Source organism: Peromyscus californicus, unplaced genomic scaffold (assembly GCF_007827085.1).
Source record: "Peromyscus californicus insignis strain IS unplaced genomic scaffold, ASM782708v3 Scaffold_11__1_contigs__length_118956290, whole genome shotgun sequence".
In the NCBI taxonomy this organism is placed as follows: Eukaryota; Metazoa; Chordata; class Mammalia; order Rodentia; family Cricetidae; genus Peromyscus; species Peromyscus californicus.
Genome location: NW_026294402.1, coordinates 60,826,537 through 60,849,730, shown reverse-complemented (window position 1 = coordinate 60,849,730; position 23,194 = coordinate 60,826,537). Strand labels below are relative to the sequence as shown.

The window sequence follows — 23,194 nt, the reverse complement described above, 5'->3', positions numbered from 1 at the left end:
GAGGTAGGTAGATCTTTGTGAGTTCGAGGCCAGCCTGGTCTACAGAGCGAGATCCAGGAAAGGTGCAAAGCTATACAGAGAAACCCTGTCTCGAGGAAAAAAAAAAAAAAAAAAGAATGCACACACATATCTAGACATGGTAGTACACTTCTGTAATCCCAGCATTCAGAAGGCTGAGGCTGGATGACTGCAGGCTGAAGGCTAGTATGGAATACACAGAGAGATCCTGCTTTGAAAAAAAAAAAAAAAGGAAACCAAGCCGGTGTAGTAGTCAATGTCTTTATTCCTAACACTTGGGAGGCAGACATAGTGGCTAGGAGAGACGGTGGAACTCTGTGAGAGAGTTCCAGGACGGCCTGGCCTACATAGTGAGTCCCTATCTGCAAAAACAAAACAAAGCAAAACAAAAAAGGAAAACAAGTAACAACAAAATTAAAACAAAACACAACAAAAACCAAAAAACACAGGGACATTTGTTGTGCTAGAAATATTACTGATTTGCAAAAAAAGCATAGTCTTGGCAAGGGTGGCAGCACATGCTTATAATTGTACCATTCAGGATGTGGAGGCAGCACAATAAGGAGTTCACAGCAAGTCTTGGCTTCATAATAAGTTCAAGGTCAGCCAAGACTATATGAGCCTCTGTCTCAAAAACCCAAAAGTTTGTCTGGAGAGATAGCTCAGTGGTTAAGAGCACTTGCTGCTCCCCCAACGACCTGATTTCAGTTCCCAGCATCCACCCACATCAAGTAGCTTACAAATGCATTTAACTCTAGTTCCATGGCATCTTGTGCTCTTTTCTGTCTTCTTCAGACACCTGAACACGTGGTACATATACACGCAAACAAATTTTAAAAAATAATTAAAAAAAGTTAAAGTTAAAAACAAAATTATTTGATATATTAATTTTCAAATATTAATGGTGAATCATTAATTTCACCCAAAGTCTTATTTATTCATGTATTTATTCATTATTTACTGCAGTGTAAGGGACTGAACCCAAAGTTGTGTACATGCTAGACAAGTGGAATACATTGAGCTGTACCTGGGTCTTTTGTTTTTCCATATGAAGTTGAGTATTTTTCTTTCCAAGTTTGTGAAGAATTGTGTTGGGATTTTGATAGGGATTGCATTGAATCTGTAGATTGCTTTTGGTAAAATTGCCATTTTTACTATATTAATCCTACCTATCCATGAGCATGGGAGATCCTTCCATTTTCTGATATCTTCTTCAATTTCTTTCTTTAGAGATTTAAAGTTCTTATCAAAAAGGTCCTTTACTTGTTAAGTTAGTGTTATCCCAAGGTATTTTATATTATTTGTGGCTATTGTAAAGGGTGATGTTTCTCTGACTTCTTTCTCAGCCCTTTTATCATTTGTGTATAGGAGGGCTACTGATTTTTTTGAGCTGATCTTGTATCCTGCCACTTTACAGTTTATCAGTTGTAGGAGTTCCTTGGTAGAATTTTGGGGGTCACTTATGTACACTATCATATCATCTGCAAATAGTGAAAGTTTGACTTCTTCCATTCCAATTTGTATCCCCTTGATCTCCTTTTGCTGTCTTAATGTTCTAGCTAGAACTTCAAGTACTATATTGAATAAATATGGGGAGAGTGGACAGCCTTGTCTTGTTCCTGATTTTAGTGGAATCGCTTTGAGTTTTTCTCTGTTTAATTTGATGGTGGCTGTTGGCTTGCTGTAAATTGCCTTTATTGTGTTTAGGAATGTTCCTTGTATTCCTGATCTAAGACCTTTATCATGAAGGGGTGTTGGATTTTGTCAAAGGCTTTTTCAGCATCTAATGAGATGATCATGTGTTTTTTTTTCTTTCAGTTTGTTTATATGATGTATTACACTGACAGATTTTCGTATGTTGAACCATCCTTGCATCCCTGGGATGAAACCTACTTGGTCATGGTGCATAATTTTTTTGATGTGTTCTTGGATTCGGTTTGCCAATATTTTGTTGAGTATTTTTGCATTAATGTTCATGAGGGAATTGTTCTGTAATTCTTTCTTTGTTGCATCTTTGTGTGGTTTGGGTATCAGGTTAATTGTAGCCTCATAAAAAGAGTTTGGTAATGTTCCTTCTGTTTCTATTGTGTGGAACAATTTGAAGAGTATTGGAATTAGTTCTTTGAAAGTCAGGTAGAATTCTGCACTGAAACCATCCGGTCCTGGGCTTTTTTTTGATTGGGAGACTTTTGATACTGTCTCTATTTCTTTAGGGGTTATTGGTCTATTTAAATGTTTTATCTGGTCTTGATTTAACTTTGGTATGTGGTATCTATCCAGAAAATTGTCCATTTCTTCCAGATTTTCCAATTTTGTGGAGTACAGGTTTTTGAAGTATGACCTGATGATTCCCTCATCTGTTGTTATGTCTCCCTTTTCATTTCTGATTTTGTTAATTTGGGTGCTCTCTCTCTTTGCCTTTTGGTTAATTTAGCTAGGGGTTTGTCTATCTTGTTGATTTTTTTCAAAGAACCAACTCTTTGCTTCATTGATTTTTTTTTTTGTATTGTTCTCTTGGTTTCTATTTCATTGATTTCAGCCCTCAATTTGATTATTTCCTGGCGTCTATTTCTCTTGGGTAAGTTTGTTTCTTTTTGTTCTAGAGCTTCTAGTTGTGCTGTTAAGTCATTGGTATGAGATTTCTCCATCTTCTTTATATGTGCATTTAGTGCTATGAATTTTCCTCTTAGCACTGCTTTCATAATGTCCCATATGTTTGGGTATGTTGTACTTTCATTTTCATTGAATTCTAGGAAATCTTTAATTTCTTTCTTTATTTCTTCCTTGACCCATTGGTGTTTCAGGTGGGCATTATTCAGTTTCCATGAGACTGTAGGCTTTCTATAATTTTTGTTGTTGTTGAAGTCTAACTTTAAGGCATGGTGGTCTGTTAAGATACAGGAGGTTATTCTAATGTTTTTGTATCTGTTGAGATTTGCTTTGTGACCAAGCATGTGGTCAATTTTTGAGAAGGTTCCATGGGGTGCTGAGAAGAAGGTATATTCTTTTGTGTTAGGATGGAATGTTCTGTAGATATCTATTAAGTCCATTTGAGTCATAACGTCTGTTAGGTCCTTTATTTCTTTGTTAAGTTTCAGTCTGGTAGATCCGTCTTTTGGTGAGAGCGGTGTGTTGAAATCTTCCACTACTAATGTGTGGAGTTTGATGTGCGTTTTAAGCTTTAGTAGTGTTTCTTTTATGAATGTGGGTGCCTTTGTATTTGGGGCATAAATGTTCAGAATCGAGACTTCATCTTGGTGGATTTTTCCTGTGATAAATATGTAATGTCCATCCTGATCTCTTTCGATTGATTTTAGTTTGTAGTCTATTTTATTTGATATTAGGATAGCTACACCAGCTTGCTTCTTAGGTCCATTTGCTTGGAAAGCCTTTTCCTAGCCCTTTACTTTGAGGTAGTGTCTGTCTTTGAAGTTAAGGTGTGTTTCTTGTATGCAGCAGAAGGATGGATCCTGTTTTCTTATCCATTCTGTTAGTCTGTGTCTTTTTATAGGTGAGTTGAGACCATTGATATTGATGGTTATTAATGACCAGTGATTGTTAATTCCTATTATTTTTTTGTGGTAGTGTCGCATTTTCCTTCTTTAGTATTTGTTGGTGTGGGATTATCTATTGCCTGAGTTTTCATGGGTGTGTTTAGTTTCTTTAGGTTGGATTTTTCCTTCTAGTGCTTTCTGTAGGGCTGGATTTGTGGATAGGTATTGTTTAAATCTGGTTTTATTGTGGAATATTTTGTTTACTCCACCTATGGTGATTGAGAGAGTTTTGCTGGGTATAATAGTCTGGGTTGGCATCAGTGGTCTCTTAGTGTCTGCATAACATTTGTCCAGCACCTTCTTCTAGCTTTCATAGTTTCTATTGAGAAGTCTGGTGTTATTCTGATGGGTCTGCCTTTATATGTTACTTGGTCTTTTTCCTTTGCGGCTCTTAATATTTTTTCTTTGTTCTGTATGTTTAGTGTTTGATTATTATGTGGCGAGGGGACTTTTTTTTTGGATCCAGCCTATTCGGTGTTCTGTAAGCTTCTTGTATTTTCATAGGTATTTCTTTCTTTTTTTTTTTTTTTTGGTTTTTCGAGACAGGGTTTCTCGGGACAGGGTTTCTCTGTGTAGCTTTGCGCCTCTCCTGGAACTCACTTGGTAGCCCAGGCTGGCCTCGAACTCACAGAGATCCGCCTGGCTCTGCCTCCCGAGTGCTGGGATTAAAGGCGTGCGCCACCACCGCCCGGCTCTTCTCCTTCTTCTATCCCTAGTATTCTTAGGTTTGGTGTCCTTTTTCATGGTGTCCCAAATTTCTTGGATGTTTTGTGTTACAATTTTTTTGTTTTTAGTGTTTTCTTTGACGAATCTATTTTCTCTATTGTGTCTTCAGTGTCAGAGATTCTCTGTTCCATCTCTTGCATTCAGTTGGTTATGCTTGCTTCTGCAGTTCCTGTTCGTTTAGTCAGGATTTCTATTTCCAGCATTCCCTCAGTTTGTGTTTTCTTTATTGTCTCAATTTCAATTTTCAAATCTTGAATTGTTTCCTTCATCTGTTTAATTACTTTTTCTTGGCTTTCTTTGATTTCTTCCAATTTTTTGCTTGCTTTTTCTTCCATTTTTTTTTTTTTTTTAATTGGAGCTGAGGACAGAACCCAGGGCCTTGCGCTTGCTAGGCAAGGGCTCTATCACTGAGCTAAATCCCCAACCCTTTTTCCATTTCTTTAAGGGAATTTTTTATTTCCTCTTTAATGGAGCTTTTCATTTCCTCTTTAAGGGTCTCTATCATCTTCTTAAAGTCATTTTTAGGGTTGATTTCTTCTGCTTTTTCTGCCTTGGTATGTTCAGGTCTTGCAGGTGTAGAATCGGTAGGTTCTGATGTCATATGGGTCTTTATGTTGTTGCCTGTATTTTTGCACTGGCGTCTACTCATCTCTTCCTCTGCTCAGTGTAGGCAGTGTCTGTGTCTGAAGGTGCCTCTCTTGTTCTAATTGTTAGTCTTGGTCCACTAGGAGTTCTTGGTTAAATCGGTGCTGTTAGGCTCTGTTTCTTCGGGAGCAGCTTAGTCCAATTAGTGTTAGTGGCTTCTGTCTCAGGGAGCAGTTGTTCCCAGTTGGTGCAGGGTGTGCTTATGGTTTCAGTGGTTGTTAGGTTCATAGGAGTTGTTTTTATTTTTTGGTGGGGGAGCAGGGAAAGGTAGCTGTCTGGTCCCTGGGACTCCGATGGGTAGGGCCTAGGGGCTAGAGACCTGATCTGCAGGTCCGGAGGTGGGTGTAGTGTAGGCTTATGATTCTGGTGACTTAGTTCGGTGGCTGGGCGGCGCCTTCTTTTGTGTTCTCAGGTCACGTTTTTGCTCATTCGTCAACTCCTCAGCTGATCTTGTTTCCTCAGACTAAAGACTGTAGGATTCTGAATCCTCTCCCGAATGGATCTCAGCTGAACAGGTTGTTTAGTAGGGTAATCTCACCAACACCTCCAAGTTGTTGGGTTTTGTAGGATCGGCAGCTGGGCCCTGGGTTGGCCTCAGACAGAGTGTTCGGGTTTGTTTGGGTCTGTTCTGGTTCCGTCCCTCGGAGATGGCTCCTTCCCCGGGTGCTAGGATTAAAGGCGTCCTTGTTCTAAGCTCTAAATCTCCTTGTTTTCACTAACTCCTCAGTGGTAATAGTTTAGTTTCTAATCTTTATTACAACCATGTCTCGGCCGCAGCTCTGCCTGCCTCTGCCCGCAACTTTGTGGAATTAGTTCTCTTCTATTTTAACATGGACAAAATGGCTCGGGTAGGATCTCTTGTTCCCTAGATCCAGTCTATGCTTCCTTCTTGTTTTCACACATCTTGGTAACATACATCCTGTGTAAATTCATATGCAAAGGTTCATGAAGTATAGAAATTTTAAGTTGATTTAAAAAAAATAGGGCCCTGAAAATTATTTTAAAGAAGCCCATACTCTATCTTTCAGCAGTCTTACTTTCCTTCTAAGTCCATCTTTCTCTCTTAAGAAATGTTAGTTTATATATTTATTTCAAATGGTGGTGAGGCACATACCTGCCACTGCATACATATGAAGTCCAAAGATAACTGAACTCTCAGAGATCCACCTGTCTCTACCTCCTGAGTGCTGGGATTAAAGGCATGCACCACCGGCCTGCTCTGCTTTCTTAAATTTATATTCCAATCTAATTGAGTTTTAAAATTGTTTTAATTTCTAGGAGCTTTCTTTCTAAAACATTATTTACTATTATCTTAAAAAATAATTTAAATTTATTTTGTGTGCATTGGTATGAAGGTGTAAGATCCCCTGGAACTGGAGTTACAGAAAGTTGTGAGCTGCCAGTGGGGGTGCCGGGAATTGAACCTGGGTCCTCTGGAAGAGCAACCAATGCTCTTAACTGCTGAGCCATCTCTCCAGCCCCTCCACCACTTCTAATATGAGCAGAGAAGCAAGGGTTATCAGGTGATGTCTCCACTCCTCCTAGAGAATTAACAGGTGGTTAGTGATTACTGTGGGAAGGAAGGGACACTTCTTTCAGTGTTGTAGGCACCAGTAAGTTGCCCATGCCCCTGTAAACAACTGGAATTAAACTCATTGGCATGCATTTGTACACACACACACACACACACAGTAGTTGTAAAGAAGGGGTTTGCAGACTGAGAGGGAAACAGAGGGTAATGGGTGGTGAATACATTATATAATGTATGAAAATGTCCTAGTGAAGCCAATTCTATATAATTTGTGCTAATAAAACTTTGGAAGAAGATTTACTTTTATTTTTAATTATATGTTATGTATGTCCAGTATAGGTGTGCCAGTTAATTTTTTGTCAACTTGACACAAGCAAGGGTCATCTGCGAAGAAGAGGGCCTCAATGTGATTGTTGACTGCTGCGGGATGGCCCAGGCTACAGTAGGCAGGTGGTCCTGGGTTGTATAAAAAGCAGGCTAAGCAAGCCAGCAGTACACAATGTTTCAAATGGTCTCTGCTTTGGTTCCTGCCTCCCTCAGTGACTGCAAGCTGAAAGGAATAAACCCTTTCCTGCCCAAGTTTCAGGTCACGTGTTTATCAAAGAAAGCAAACTAGGACAATGGGTATGCGTATGTGAGTACAGGGAGACCAGAAGAAGGTGTGAGATCCCCTGGAGTTGGAGTTAGGAGCCCGATGTACTGGGAACTGAATGAGCTTAGGTCTTCTGCAAGAGCAGCATGTGCTTTTCACTACTGAGCCATCTCTCCAAGGCCCTAATCAAAACTGTTGAAAATAAGAGGGTGCATATCAATTGACACTATGACAACTTTGGATTATACTTCAGGATGACTTGGCTAAGCCATTTCATTTGCGGGAGAGTAATGCTATTAGTACCCTCCAATTTTCTTTCTGGCTGGTTATATTTTCCAGAGTATGTTCCTTTACTTCTTGCCTGGAATGTCCAGACCTACTAGCTTTTGGCTTTCTAAAGCAGTCAACTAGTCAGTAAGGATACTACTCATCTACTCTCCCTGTTAAGCACTGTACCTTACCTCCAAGCGTATCTCATTTCCTTTAGTCTAGACATCCATTTTAAAACAAAAACAAACAGTCCAGCAGTGGTGGCACACGCCTTTTATCCCAGTACGTGAGAGGCAGAGACAGGAAGATCTCTGTGAGTTCAAGGCCAGCCTGGTCTACAGAGTGAGTTCTAGGACAGCCAGGGCTACACAGAGAAACCCTGTCTCAAAACAAACAAACAAACAAACAAACAAACAAAGCCTTAGCTTCTTTTTTTAATTCGTCTTTTATAGAAGACATGTTAATTTCATTTTGAATATGATATGTAAATATCCTCAACTTTCAGGAAAGAAACTGTGTAACTCCCCAAAGAATTTCTCTGTGGCACTGATTGATACACAAACTGTTAGCACACTGTTAATTTGGTAATTCTGAAGAGGGAAGTACATCCACTTTTCTACAATGAGAGATCTGTGCACTTTTGGATAATTCATTTTGTGTTGTGTTGCTATTTCACTGCTTTCTCTTTGTTTTGGTGTGTGTGTTTAATTTTGTTTGAGACAAAGTTTCTCTGTATAGCTCTAGCTATGCTGGAACTCACTTTGTAGACCAGGTTGGCCTTGAACTCATAGAGATCCACTTGCCTCAGCCTCAAAATGCTAGTCTGAGATTAAAGGAGTGCACCGCCACTGCCCAGGTTTTTGTGTGTATGTGTGCTTTCTCTTTAATTTGATGTTATTTTGTCATGTTTTTCTATCAGAAAAATTACACCTTGTTCTTAAAACAAAACTACCAATTTTTCCTTTGTAATTTCTTAGCAATTTTTTTACATGTACTGGCATTTTGCTTGCATGTATGTCGGTGAACCTGGTGCCCATGGAAGCAGAAGAGTGTGTTAGAGCCTCTGAAACTGGAGTTACAGATGGTTGTGAGCTTCAATGTGGGTGCTGGGAACCAAACCTGGGTCCTTTGCAAGAGCAACAAGTGTTCTAACTGCTGAGCTGCTCTCCAGCTTTGTCACTGTGGTTTTTTATTTTAGTATCAGCTACTCAGCATTTCCAGGTGTGAAGCATCAGATTGAACAAGAAATCGACCAGCTGTACGTCACTGACTTTCGTGTCTTCACCCACAACTGCCTCAGGTCCTGCCTGATGCTGAAACAAGGTGAGGCCTGTGCTGGAGGGTGGGAGGTGGGGGTAGGAGGATGCAGAATCAGATGGGATGGTCTCACCCCCACTTCCCCTCTCCAAATAAAGATTTGGTCTCTGGTGAAGAAAGGAGGGAACATATAGGGATCTTTGCTTTCTTAGACTTTCAACCACTCTTTTTTAATATATGCCCTGCTAACACTCCTCCACTTAAAGAAGGCCCATTCTTGATTGAGCCTTTTGGGAAATTCTAAGGTGACTAGACTAAGATCCAATTTTCTCCTGCTATTGGAGCTGTATTTCAACTTCCAACATTCTCTGCTGCTGTTACTGTTTTCCCACCTTTCTATAGACATATGCCTCCAAGCAATTCTTGTTAATCTCTTTGTTTCTATCTATCTTCCTTGCTTTCTTTTTTTTTTTTTTCTTGAGACAAGGTCTCTCTATGTAACCTTGGCTGACTTGAGCACACTATGTAGATCAGGATCCTTGAATGCATAGAGATTCACCGGCCTCTGCCCCTTGAATGCCGGAACTAAAGGCCTGCACCACCATGTCAATTTAAAAAGATTTCTTGCCAGGCGGTGGTGGTGCACGCCTTTAATCCTAGCACTCGGGAGGCAGAGGCAGGGGAGATCTCTGTGAGTTTGAGGTCAGCCTGGTCTACAGAGAGAGATCCAGGAAAGGTGCAAAGCTACACAGAGAAACCCTGTCTCAAAAACCAAAAAAAAAAAAAGATTTTATTTACATGCAGGGAGTTCATTTCTATACCTCAACTAGTGGGTCATCAGTTGAATTTTTTTCCTGGTTAGGATTTTAAAAGTTACACACAAAAAAAGTGAAGAGACAGAAGATATTCCTGGTACCAAACAGAGAAGAAAACCTCATGCTAGCCCAAATAAAAACAGAAATAATTTCCAAGACCAAATTTATTCCAGAGAGAAAATACAAAACAGCTCAACTTCTTGGATATCCACTCAGGAAATCCCTCAAGCAATACTCCCAGGCTATTAGGTGCTAAATCATCTATCATCATGGAGTGAGCTACACACGCATACCTCTAGTACTGGAAGGATTTTAAGTTTCTGGACTTTACAATTCAGATACTAACACATTTCTACCTTGATGGTATTTTGCAGATCATGAGTAGATCAAGACTGTAGGGTGGGTTAACTCAATACAGAAATCACATAGATGTTTCTAAGTCAATGACAAAAAGCAGCAATTATCTCAAAAAAATGACTTTTACCAAAGTCCACATAGATAGAAAATCAGCACAGAGATTATCAGTTAAACAGAAGCAACTCACCCCTGCTGTAAGTGGCCATCTGAAAGGAACCCAAACTGCAAGAGCAAGCCAACATTCTACTAGCCAGGCTGAGAAGGCCAGGGAAGACAGTAGGTACCTGTACTGAACCCCCATGGCGGTCTGCGGCCAAGTGAGACGTCAGGTATGAGGTATTGGTCTGCCGGCTGGGCTGGATTTCCCACTCTCCTCGGCGCTCTGATGATGCAGTCTGCTTAGGCAGTAGAAGCATGACACCAAGATATGGAAGGAAAGGTAAAGCAACAGAAAGCAACAACAAAATCCAGTAATTAGTGCTCCTGCAGGGTTTCTGTCTGGAGCTTGACATTAACAACTGCTGCAAAGCACTGAGAACTAGTACCGTGACTGTATTCATTTCCACTAATGAACCAACACATCAGTCGAAAGAAAACCTGGACTGAACAAAAGTAGAGAGGGAGCCAACCAAAAGTTGGGCACCCCCCTTCAGCTTTCCATTCGTGCAATTTCAGCAGCTAATAAGCAGATCAAATTCAGAAAGTTCAAAGAGTGTTGAGCAAACAGTCATACTCATAATTTCATTGGTTAAATAACTGAGCAGATAAAAGTTTTACACAAGGAATCGACACAATGTTATTTCCTTAAATAGGTAGCCTACTATATATTTTCAAGAGTAATGTCCATGACACTTTCTTTTTCTTCTATCCTTCTTCCTCCTCCTCCATTTCTAAGTCAGGGTCTCACTCTGGTAACCCTGCTTAGTATGGAATTTATAGCAATTCTTCTACTTCAGCCTACCAATGCTGGGATTATAAGCATAAAACACTGTATCTGACCACAAGACATTTACTAAAGTGAACAGTGGATGGAATATGCTTTCATATTGAAATGAATAAACGGAAGTATTTTTTAAATTTTCTATGATATTTTACTTATTAAAATTTTTTAGATCTGTTTTATTAGTATGAGTGGTTTACCTACATGTATGTATGTGTATCATGTGCCTATGGAGATCAAAGAGGATGTCAGATCCCCCAGAACTGGAGTTACAAATGGTTCTAAGTTACTATGTGGGTGCTGAGAACTGAACCTAGGTCCTCTAAAGAGCAGCCAGTGATGTTAACCACTGAGCCATCTCTCCAGCTTCCAAAATATCTTTTTAAAGGAAGTTCATATGCCAAGAACAAGTAAGCACAGAAAGACAAAAATAAAGCTTATGATTCCTTCAGCTAATAGTATCTAATTTGGAATTAGAAACAACTTATTAATTGACATGACCAATGTGAATTACTTTCTTTTAGAAAGCAAAAGGGCAGATATGTATTCAGCAAAAATAGGGCCTTCAATTAATACACCTCTTTGGACTGTTTCTATTTCTGCTGCTATTCAGGCTGCCTTCATGCCTTCTTTACCTGATTGTTGTTTAAGATCTCACACTATTCTGATCTCAATTAGGTGTGACTTTTCATTTTGAAGAATCTGGACTAGGTGCCTCTTGCCCTGTGCCAGATGGCTGAGGAGGTACTAACATCATGATGCACAGCTGTAACAATCCTAAGACTCTGAAAAATGAAAAACAAGTAGTGTGAGAGGCAGTAATGAGGAATTAGTAAATCAAATTTTAATTGCTGCTGATTAACAACAGCAGCAGGGGTTGGGGTGCAATATTGCTGCTCTACATGAACACTAGATAAGGAGCCTATAAATCTCAGAAATACTGGTAGCTATAAATGTGTATTCTATAAAGAAAATGCAGAAGACAGAGGAGGGGAGGAATGAATTAGAACAATGTATAATAACATACATATAAGAAACTTCCATTACTTTGTATGCCATGTCGAAAAATAAGAAAAAAAAAAAAGGAAGCACGAGAAGGCAATAGCTTAAGGCTCCATACTATCTCCCTCTAAGGATTTCATTGACACGAACTCCTTAAAGCTCACTGGTAAGTCACCTAAAAGACATTTCCTATAAAGCTACAATTTATTCATCGTTATTAATAGACTATGAGGTCACATGGATAATAACAGCATTGTGAAAGATCCTGGCCATATTTGCTGTTATTTCCTGCAGAGATGAGGCAGTTCAATAAGGAGGTACATACTATGTAATTTCTACAAAGTGGGGTAGGATTTTGTGTTGACAGCACCACAAGAGAGTTCACACTATTATAAACATTCCTTCCCCCACCCCTATGGAGTTTTTGCTAAGTTGCTCAGACTGGCCTTGAACTGGCAAACCATCATCTCACCAGTGACCTGTGTAGCTGGGATTAGAGTACACACTACTCTGATGCTTCCCTTCCAATTATTTCTGTTGATAGATATTCATATGTTAAGTTTTTCAAAATAGGGCTATCGTGTACAGCACAATTATACCATGTTATAAACTTAGTGACATTGTCTGATGCCTAGAGATAATAGATTAAATCTGTTTTTCTAACGTTAGAATAGATACAACTAATTTAGCAAAGTTTAAATAGAATATTTAAAGCCTTACACTATTCTGTAGTATTAGTTCTATAAAACTTGGTTTACTTTTTGAGACAGGATCTCATCATGTAGGCCCAGGTTGGCCTCAAACTCATGATCCCTTGCTTTAGGTGTGTGCCACAACAGTGCCCATCTTCCCAAGATTTAAAGGATTAAAGGGGATTGGAGAGATGGCTCAGCAGTTAGAGGACTCAAGATCAGTTCCCAGTGCCCATATGGTGGCTTACAATTGTCTGTAACTCCAATTCCAGGAGATCCAATGCCCTCTTCTAACCTCTGTGGGCACCAGGCACACAAGGCACAAAGACATACATGCCAACAAAACACTCATATGCATAAATTAAAAAAAAAGTGCCAGGCAGTGGTGGCACATGCCTTTAACCCCAGCACTCAGGAGACAGAGGCAGGTGGATCTCTGCAAGTTAGAAGCCAGCCTTGTCTACAAAGCAAGCTCCAGGACAGCCAGAGCTGCAATACAGAGAAACCTTGTCTCAAAAACCCAACAAACAACAAAAACAAAACAAAACAACAAGAACAAAAACGTAAGAGGAGGGGTTCTCAAAGACTTGCCTCTATTTGAGGAACTGTAGGCAGTTAATAGTTGCTGGGGGATATTTTCTTCAGCCCTGTAGCCACTGGTAAATTGCCCATTCCCCTGTCAGTAACCATAATTAATTCAATGGTCACCAAAAACAAAAGAAGATATGGAAGTTGGAGGGATGGTTCAGCAGTTAAGAGCACTTGCTGGCTCTTCCAGAGGACCGGAGGGTTCAGTCCCTACCACTCCCACTAGGGAGCAACTATAACACAACTGCCTATAACTCCAATTCAAGGAGATCTAATACCCTCTTCTGTCCTCTTCAGGCACCTGCATATACACTGTGTGTGTGTGTGTGTGTGTGTGTGTGTGTGTGTGTGTGTGTGTGTGTGTGTGTGTGTATACACATATATATGTATATACATATGTGTGTGTGTGTGTGTGTGTGTGTATATACACATATATATGTATATATACACACACACACACACACACAAGGTAAGTAAATCTACAAAAAACAAAAAACAACAACAACAAAAAGACCCCCAAAACCCAAAAAACAAACGAACAAACAAAAAACCCACGATATGAAAGCAGAAGAGAAACTAGTTAGGAAGAAGAAAGGATTAGTGGGAGTGAGAGGGGAAAGGAAAGGGTGATGAATAAAAATTGTCACAATGAAACCCATCATCATGTATAACTAACATAGGTCAATAAAAACATCAAAAAGTCCATTTACTGGCCAGTTAGCATCACCACCACCCCCCAGACAGGGTTTCTCTGTGTAGTTTTTGCACCTTTCCTGGAACTTACTCTGTAGACCAGGCTGGCCTCGAACTCACAGAGATCCACCTGGCTCTGCCTCCCGAGTGCTGGGATTAAAGGCGTGAGCCACCACCGCCTGGCAGTTAGCATTCTTTAGAGTTTTATGAACCAATTACTTCTCCACAAATGCTGGTTTTGTTCTACTTTTCTTGTTTTGGTGTGCACATGTGTAAACATTTGTGTACATAGGCATATGTGGCCAGAGGTCGACCTTCGTGTTATTTCCCTAGTGGCCATCCACATTTTATTTTCTTTTTAGGAAAGATGGTCTCTCACTGGCTCTGAACTCACCAAGTAAGATAGGCTGGCTGGCTAGTGAGCCTCAGGGAACAGCCTGTCTCAATCTCCACACTACTGGGGTTACAGGTGTATGTCTGCCACCATTCCCAGGTGTTTTTGTTGTTTGTGTTTTTTGTAAAGGTATATTTTGTGCTGGGAACCTACCTGGGTCTTCTGGAAGAGCAGCAAGTGCTCCTAACTGCTGAGTTAACTCTCCAGACCCCCCAGCCTTTCTCACATATGTCCTTCAGATACCGCTCAAGTCCTCACGCTTGCAAGGCCAGCATTTTACCAACTGAGCTATCACCCAATTCTAGAAAAGTTCTTTTTAAAAAGTTGTTTGTGAGTCACATAAAATTGGAAAATCAGGCTTGCACTAAGAATGTAGCTCACTAGAAGCACACTTGTGTAAGGTTTTCAGTTTTATTTTCAGAACAAAAATAAATAAAAAATAATAATTTAAAATGAAAGAGGGCCAGGTGATGGTGACATATGCCTTTAATCTCTGAGTTTGAGGCCAGCCTGGTCTACAGAACGAGTTCCAGGACAGCTAGGGATACACAGAGAAACTCTGTCTAGAACCTCCCCCGCCACCCTCCAAAGAAAAGAAAAAGAAAGGAAAGGGCTGAAATGTACATTTATTTATACTCCCATGTGTGTGGCTGATTGACCCCAAGCTCCTGTGCAGGCTGAGAAAGTACTCTATGACTTATCCAGAGGGATGGATCAGTACTGAAGTGTTTTGTGTGTAGTGTGTTTATGTCCAGAGGTATATGTTTATGTGAGTGCAAGCGTACATACATGTATGTTTGCATGTGGAGGCCAGAAGACAACCTTTGAGGTCATGTTCCTCAGAAGTCAGCCACCTTGCTTTTTGAGACATGGTCTCTTCACTGGGACCTGGGGCTGACTGGTCACTGAAACCAGGGATCCTCCTTTCTCTACCTTCCCTGCACTGGGACTGTAAGCTCACACCACCAAGAATAGCTCTGGATCAAAATCAAGTTCAGGGATTGAACTCAGGTCCTCATATTTTAATTTATTCTTATTTTTTTCCCATACTAGTTGCCAAGTTAAAATAAAAAAGTTTAAAGCAAATTTTGTCATTCCCAGTCTTCTGTTTTTTATCCCAAGTACCTACTGAAGTTAAGGACCAACAATTCTCCAGCCTAGCATTTGGAGGGCTTCTTAGTTTTCTAGCCTTGATTCCTAGGTTTCCTTTATTAGATGTATAATGTTGTTGCTCACACTCTTTCTGCTTGTCTATCTCTACTTCTTTCAAGAGCATTTCAAATGAGGCATTTTTTTTTCTCCCAGTGAAATAATTTACCATGCTCTGACTAGGGGAAGTATTTCCTTTGAATTCCAAATGAGACTGGGCATGATGGGCCATGCCTTTAATTCCAGCACTCAGGGGATATCCGTGTGTTTCTGAGGTCAGTCTGATCCACAGAGACCTTGTTTCAAACAAAAACAAATTCCAAGTGGTAATACTTTTTAATGTTTTTAATATTTATCTGTTCTGCCTTGTGCTATTACCTGGTTTCATGGCCTGTCTACTTGTCAGATCTTTGGAAATAAGGCTCACTGCTTATCGCTCTCTCCTTCCACCATGTGAATCCTGGGCACCGACCTGAGGTCATTAGGCTGGCAGCAAGTGCCTGCACCTGCCAATCCCTAGCACAGACTACACAACATGAAAGTGGGGAAGAGTAAGGAGACCACTAAAGGGAGGAGACAAGACAGGGCAACGGGGGCAGGAGACAAACTGCTTCATTTTCTTTCATATGGACAATCTAGATTTTAAAAAAAAAGTGTGTGTTTGTAAAGCAGAAACTGGACTATTGGAAGAGAAGAAGGGAATCAGTGAGAGAGAAGACAAGAGGGTGATGGAGGGCAGCTAAACAAAGTACAATGAAATACATGTATAAAATTGTCTTAATGAAATCCATTATGTTGTACACTAATTAAAAACAATTATTAAAAAATGGGCAAGCCAGGTGGTAGTAGCTCAGGCCTCTAATCCCAGCACTTGGGAGGCAGAAGCAGGTGGATTTCTGTGAGTTTCAGGCCACCTGGTCTATAAAGCGAGTGTTATGACAGCCAAGACTACACAGAGAGACCTTGTCTCAAAACCCACCCCAACTCCCCAAAAGGGGCAGAGATATAATGATTATGGTTTCACTTGTATTCCTTTTCTCTTTTATGCATTCTTTTTTTGTTTGTTTGTTTGTTTTTGTTGTTTTGTTTTTTTTTCAGTCAGATTTTCTGTGTGAAGCCCTGACTGTCCTGGAACTCACTCTCTAGACTAGGATGATCCACCTGCCTCTGCCTCCTGAGTGGTGGAACTAAAGGCGTGCGCCACCACTACTTGGCCCTATACATTCTTTTTAAGTGTCTTTTTGTTAAAAAACTGGAACTTCATTAGAAGATGTTTTAGAAAACTATCACTCAGAATTGTATTTCCAACACTACTTCTGTTAATATTTTGCACTATTGCTTCTAATTGATTTTGTTCATTTTCTCTTCCCTTGAGAGGAAATTGTGAAGATCTGTTCACCCACTTATTCTGGCTTTTTGAGATAAGAATATTACTATGTAGCCTATGCTGGCCTCTACTTACAGCATTCTTACTGTTTCCAACTTAAAAGAACTGGGATTAAAAGACTTGTCCCATCACACTGAGCTCTAAACATAGATGAATCTTCCTTTTTTGTGGCTGTGACAGACCCTGAACCCATAGCTTTGTATGTGCCAGGCAAATACTCTAGCCCTGCATTGTATCTTTAAGGTATCTTACACAACTTTCAAATCAACCTGGGTATGACTGCAACTGCGCAGGATGCAGTTTATAGCAGGTCAGCTGAAAAGGCAAATCATCACCCTTAGCACCAAGCAAAGAGTACAACTGGCATAAGCTCTAGATTCAACTGCAGAGAGGACCCTAAGTATACCATGTGGTACATCTGCATGTCCAGCAGTCCTCTGGACCTTAGATCCTAACTCACAGCCAGTGATCAGGTCTCCTGAAAACCAGAGATCTCCTCAGGCCCAGATTCTTTTTTCTTTTTTGGAGACAGAGTCTCATTATCCAGCCATGGCTGGCCTGGAACTCCCTATGTAGACCGAGCTGGCCTCGAACTCACAGAGATCTGTCTGCTTCTACCCAATGCTGAGGTTAAAGGTCTGTGATACCACAGTTGGTGGGTCAGGCCCAGATTCTTTAGTCTATATGCCTCATCTCAATGCATTTACACATGCTGTGACAGTTGCTCCAATGTCATACTAAACCAGCTGTTTTTCTTAACTCCACATAAACAACTAACATAGAGAAGAGGGAGAATCTGGGTTTTAACAATAGCTATGAAGTAAGGTTATGATTAAAACAACTAAAACCTAACACATACCTGATTTCGAAGAGGCTGTTGTGATGGCCGATCCCTGTGCGCGTGGCTTTCTCGAGTTATTGCGGATGCACCAGAATCGACATGAACTGATCCTACTGGAGTAGGCTAGAAAAATGAAAGTAAATGTCAAATGGGTAACCTGGCATGGTGTGGCACACACCTTTTATCCCAGAGTCAGAGCTGGGTGGATCTCTGTGAGTCTGAGACTAGCTTAGTCTATAGAATGAGTTCCAGGACAGTCAAAGCTACACAATAAGACCCTGTTTCAAGCCAGGTGGTGGTGGCACACGCCTTTAATCCCAGCACTCGGGAGGCAGAGGCAGGCGGATCTTTGTGAGTTCGAGGCCAGCCTGGTCTACAGAGAGATATCCAGGAAAGGCGCAAAGCTACACAGAGAAACCCTGTCTCCAAAAACCAAAAAAAAACCCCAAAACAAACAAAAAAACAAACAAACAAAAAAAAGACTTAAAAAAAAAAAGACCCTGTTTCAAAAACCTCCACCCAAAAGGCCAAATGGGGAAAACAAGTTTAATGTAATAGCTCTGCAAAGGGCAGCAGCATGTTAGCATGTTAATTCTTATAGAGCAGGAATCAGTCTTTTTTTTTCTTTTCTGAAAAAAATTTAAATTTATTTTTATGTGTATGGGTGTTTAGTTGCATGTATGTATGTATGTCTGTGCACCACATACATACATGTAGTGTCCAAGGAGGCCAGAAGAGGGTGTTGGATTCCCTGGGACTGGAGTTACAGATAGTTGTGAGCAGCCACGTGGGTGCTGGGAATTGAACCCAGGTCATTTGGAAGAGCAGCCAGTGCTCTTAATTCCTAAGCCATCTTTCCAGCCCACTGCTGTTTTTCTTTCAAATCATCTTGTTTTCCCAAATTTGGTCATTTGCAGAAGGGAAGGTAGTCTGGTCCTAAACAATCCATTTGAGAGCAGGCTACCTTAGGAAGTAGAGTAACTGTTTTGCAGTATTATCTGTTAGCACAGTCTCTGATACTGTGGACTCTGGCCAGAACCATTAAATCCAAGTTTCCTAAGGTGCTGAATTATGGTGCTGAATTATATTCCTACAGAAGTCAAGTTCCTCTATAACACAGACAGAACTAAACTGTGAATCAGTTAAAAGAAATGTGTAAAAATTGGCTTAAACTCTAGTATCTTGGGGTTGGAGAGATGGCTCAGTGGTTAAGAGCACTGACTGCTCCTCTAGAGGACCTGGGTTCAATCCCAACACCTACATGGCAGCTCACAACTGTCTGTAATTCCATTTCCAGGGGACCTGACCTATGGCAAAACACCAACGCACATAAAATAAAAATAAATAAGAATAAAAAAAATTCTAGTATCTCAGGATATACATTATAATCTTTGAGGATCTGTTTTATTTTATAAGTGTTTGCCTAAATATGTGTATGAATACCACATGTGTGTCTGGTACTCACAGAGCAGAAGAAGGCAGGGCACTGAATCCCCTTGAACTGGAGTTACAGATGGTTGTCAGGCACCATGTAAATTCAGGGAACTGAACCTGGGTCCTTTGTAAGAATAGCAAGTGCTCTTACCTGCTGAGCCATCTCTTCAGCCCCCACAAGTCATAATCCAAAAACCATATAACTCATTGATTGTTCTAATGACAGCAACCTATAGTGTTACTTGGAAAAGGTTGGTAAATGCAAGCAATTTCCTATAAGCAGAAGGACTGGCAAGTAAAAAGATGGGGCGGTACAGGCCTGAGAATTTTTTTTCTTTGGTTTTTCAAGATGGGGTTTCTCTGTGTGACAGCCCAGGCTGTCCTGGAACTCACTATGTAGACCAGGCTGGCCTCAAAATCATAGAGATCTGCTGCTTCCACCTCCTGAGTTCTGGGACTAAAGATGTGCACTATCACCACCACCCAGTGAGATTTTTTTTAAAAGGATACTTACAATAGGCCTTCCAACCCAATCATAGGCATAGTCAAAGGTGTAGCCTTTCCGTTCAAACAAATCTGTGAAGAGGGTCCGTAAATACTCATAATCAGGCTTTTCAAAGAAGTCTAATCGCCTGACATACCGAAGGTAGGTTGCCATCTCCTCTGTTAAGAAAAAGGTAAAAAGCCATTCCTGTTAGCTGAATGCCCCAGATGTTAGCTCTGAGCCACACAAGAGATATATATACAGATTACTTGACACTAATGTTTTCTTTATGGACCAAATAAAAGTGATACCTTCCTTGGGCTGAATAATAGTAAGAAAAAATGTAAATGATCTGGCCAACACCTGTTGGTGTTTATAGATACTGTGACATAACCTACTTCAAAGTGTCAGTCACACTGGCTGTATTATCCTTTTAGCATCCTACCTGGAAAGTTCTCACAGAGAGCTTCGATGGGAGTATTCCTTTTGGTATCACCAATTTTTTGATATCTCTCTTTTAATGTATCAGCCTGCAGACAGTAAAGAAAGAAATTATCTGGAAAAACATACTAAGTCAGTTAAGTTTAAACATGTTCTCAGACACTGGGGTTATTCTTTTCAAGACTTTACTTCAATTATTTGTATATCTATATGTAGAATATGTGCCCAAGGAGGCCAGAAACAATACCAGTTCCCTGAAGTTGGAGTCACCGGTGCTGTGAGCCACCTGATGTGGGTGCTGGGAAATGAACTTGGGTGCTCCACAAGAGCAGTACATGCTCTTAAACCACTGAGGCATCTCTCTAGCCACCATAATAGTTATTTTCAAACTGGCAGGAATTGTTAGTGGATCTCAATTTTTTTCCCTTTAACAAATAAGAATGTATAGACATTCTGTATTTAGATATACATAAACCTCTGTTGCGTTCTAGAAAGTTTCACTTGAAAATATGTTTAGTACTCTCAGGTGAGAAGGACAGAGAGAAGAAAACAAAAACGTTATGCAGCAGTATTTTAAAGATTGCAGCAGCTTAGAAGACTCCCCTGGCCACTGAGAGACGTCAACAGTGACTCAGCCTTCTCCCTCTATGATCAGTTCCATTTTCTACTAGAGGCATATACTAGTATTTGGTTGACATCTAAAGAAAGACCAAGTTTTCTCAGATGAAATCTCACACATTTCTTTCAACTTTTCTGCAGTTAATTTATTTTTCTATTTCAAAAGAGAGAGAAACTACACATACATATATATTGTCAGAAGGACAAGAAGTGAAAAAATCCTTTAAATAAAGGTTACCAGGGTTGAGGATATAGCTTACTGACAGGGGAAACCAACCAACAAACAAAACCTTTCCAGACATAAAAGTTATCTGCAGAATAGGCATTGCTAACAAATAAATGTGTGTCAGTGTGTCAAAGTAATCCAAAATGTGGCATACTCAGGACTGCGCGCGCGCGCGCGCACACACACACACACACACACACACACACGAAGCTTTTGGACCTTGGACTCTTCATTAGGCTCCAGCCAGCCTACTTCACCCAGATTTAAGTGATATCGAGGAAAGTAAATTGGAGAGATTCTAAAATCCATTACTACCGCTAAAATGGGGTTGCACAGTCCACAAGAGTTCCAAGCAAGTTTACAAGGCTGTATACTAATGAACTGTTTGGCTACATGATCAGTAAGCAGTACGTGTAGCTATTTGAAAACACTCAGTATCAATGAGAAAACATACATGACTTGAGGATTATGGATGAGAGGTGTCAGGAGAGAAATTTAAGAAAAAAAATTTTTTTTAAGAGAATAGAGCTCTGGCTGTAGCTCAGAGAAAGAACATGTGCCTAGCATGTACAAGGCCCTGTGTTCAATCAGAGAGAATGCCCTAGACAGCATAGGAAAATGAATTATTCTGCCTACTTGGAGGAAGGAGGTGTAGGAATACCTCAAATTATGTAAAGGGCTTTGGGAAAAGTTATTTCAGACAGGCGGTAGTGGCACATGCCTTTAATCCCAGCAACTGGGAGGCAGAGGCAGGCAGATCTCTGTGAGTTCGAGGTCAGCCTGGTCTACAGAGCAAGATCTAGGACAGGAACCAAACTACACAGAGAATCCCTGTCTCGAGAAAAAAAAAAAAAAGTGATTAAAACTATATGTTTGCAAGACATGGCTATTATTTAGTTACTTATTTACTAATGTACTTGAACACTAATGTTAAGCCTCAATGTTTTCCTGCTATTTTAGTTGAGTCCTTTGTCTATGGAGGATGAATAAATATTTTCCAGTTCACCTTAGGAGACTGGAAAACCATGCTGGCTTTTTTGGTAAATGTGTAGCAGCTGCTGTCATCAATTTGTTCTAGGACTTCCCTGATACCTTGGGAACACTCCTCCTCCGGCGACATAATGATAGTGGAGGAGGGACACCAACATGCAGAGAAAAGCAGCATGGCTAAGGCCAGGAGGGAGTGAGGGGAAGGATTATGGAAAACCCAACACAAAGAGGCAGGATTAAGATACAAAGGTGAGGAAGCCAAATGTGAACAGACTGGAGCTCCCAAAGCCCAGGTGAACACCGACAGTGTGACTAATGTCACTAATCCCTGCCTCTCATCTGTGAAGCCAACCTTCCCCTCTGTGCTATTTAGAGACACCAAGTCAGCAGCCCTTTCATTATCAACTGAGCAGAGAGACAAAGCACTTTCAAGGATACCTTGAGTCCTTGCCAGGGTAGGCTGCCTCGGAGGAAGTACATGAACATATGGCCCAGGGCTTCTAAATCATCTCGCCGGCTTTGCTCTAAAAGTAAGACAGATCACACATTATGTTTGCAGTTATTACAGCAGAAAGAGCTTTAAAACCAAGTAGTCCCCCAAGCCCTTCTGCTTTGGAAAGACTGTGCTTACTAATCTTTGTATACCTAACCCAGGAATAATATTTTAGATCAAAACTGAAAAACAGTGGGTGGCCTTCCTTTGTTGTTAACAAGTAAATAGCAAGTGCAGAGCAAATTCTAAATTAAGACCGAGGCCCAATGCTAGACAGTGGGCAAACCCCTCCTACTCAGCACTGTTACCTGTCTGAACGTGAGATACTACATAAACGAATCAGGACTTGTAGCGTATGAGCTGCAGTTACCCTTTGGCTACCACAAAGGAAAGTGAGCAGCAGACTGGGCAGCTGAAGCTACTTTCAAATAGTCCCCATTGTCTAGGCCTGCAAAGACACAAGCTGCAGAATGCCTAGCACACATGTTTAGCACCCCCTGCCTCCACTCCCAGAAGGGTTTCTGTGTGATATCCCTGGCTGTCCTGGAACTCTCTCTGTAGGCCAGCCTGGTCTACAGAGTGAGATCCATGACAGGCACCAAAACTACACAGAGAAACCCTGACTCAAAACAAAACAAAACAAAACAAAACAAAAGAACAGTTCAGTTTCAAGTCAGCAGAGAACAATCACTTCTTGGTTTCCATTTGTTCCATGTAACCAACCCATAACCACTTAAAAAACCCAGCAAGTTTAGTACTAAGGTGACTTCTATGGATATACAAAACAAGTTACTATCCTTGGAACTTGACTAAAACAAGTTGTTAGTTTTTTCTCTCCTTTGAAATGGGAAGATAAATTACTAACTGCAGAAAAGTTCACAGAATTTTGTTATTTCATCTGAAAAAAACATCTTCGGATGTCAACTGAATACTAGTATATGCATCTACTTTGAATTTACCAGTTATGGCTCATCACAGATATCTTATTATTTACTGTTCTTGTTTTACAGAGCTAGTACTGTAGGATATTTTGTTTGTGTTCTGACAAACCTGCTTG

At 40.5% G+C, this 23,194-nt stretch overlaps 1 protein-coding gene across 7 annotated transcripts in view; it reads right to left on the bottom strand.

The window, feature by feature from the left end:
• The window catches only part of Csnk1g1 (casein kinase 1 gamma 1), a 151,082-nt gene that overhangs the window by 20,794 nt on the left and 107,094 nt on the right, over positions 1-23,194 (bottom strand). For 5 of the 7 annotated variants that reach the window (XM_052712738.1, XM_052712723.1, XM_052712729.1 and 2 more), the window contains 5 exons: positions 22,083-22,168; positions 19,815-19,899; positions 19,400-19,548; positions 17,470-17,574; positions 10,050-10,160 (listed from right to left, as the gene is read on the bottom strand). In XM_052712738.1, the coding sequence (XP_052568698.1) occupies positions 10,050-10,160; positions 17,470-17,574; positions 19,400-19,548; positions 19,815-19,899; positions 22,083-22,168 (536 nt within the window). The remainder of the gene's footprint in view (positions 1-10,049; positions 10,161-17,469; positions 17,575-19,399; positions 19,549-19,814; positions 19,900-22,082; positions 22,169-23,194) is intronic. The other 2 variants (XM_052712753.1, XM_052712760.1) reach the window with 1 other exon arrangement.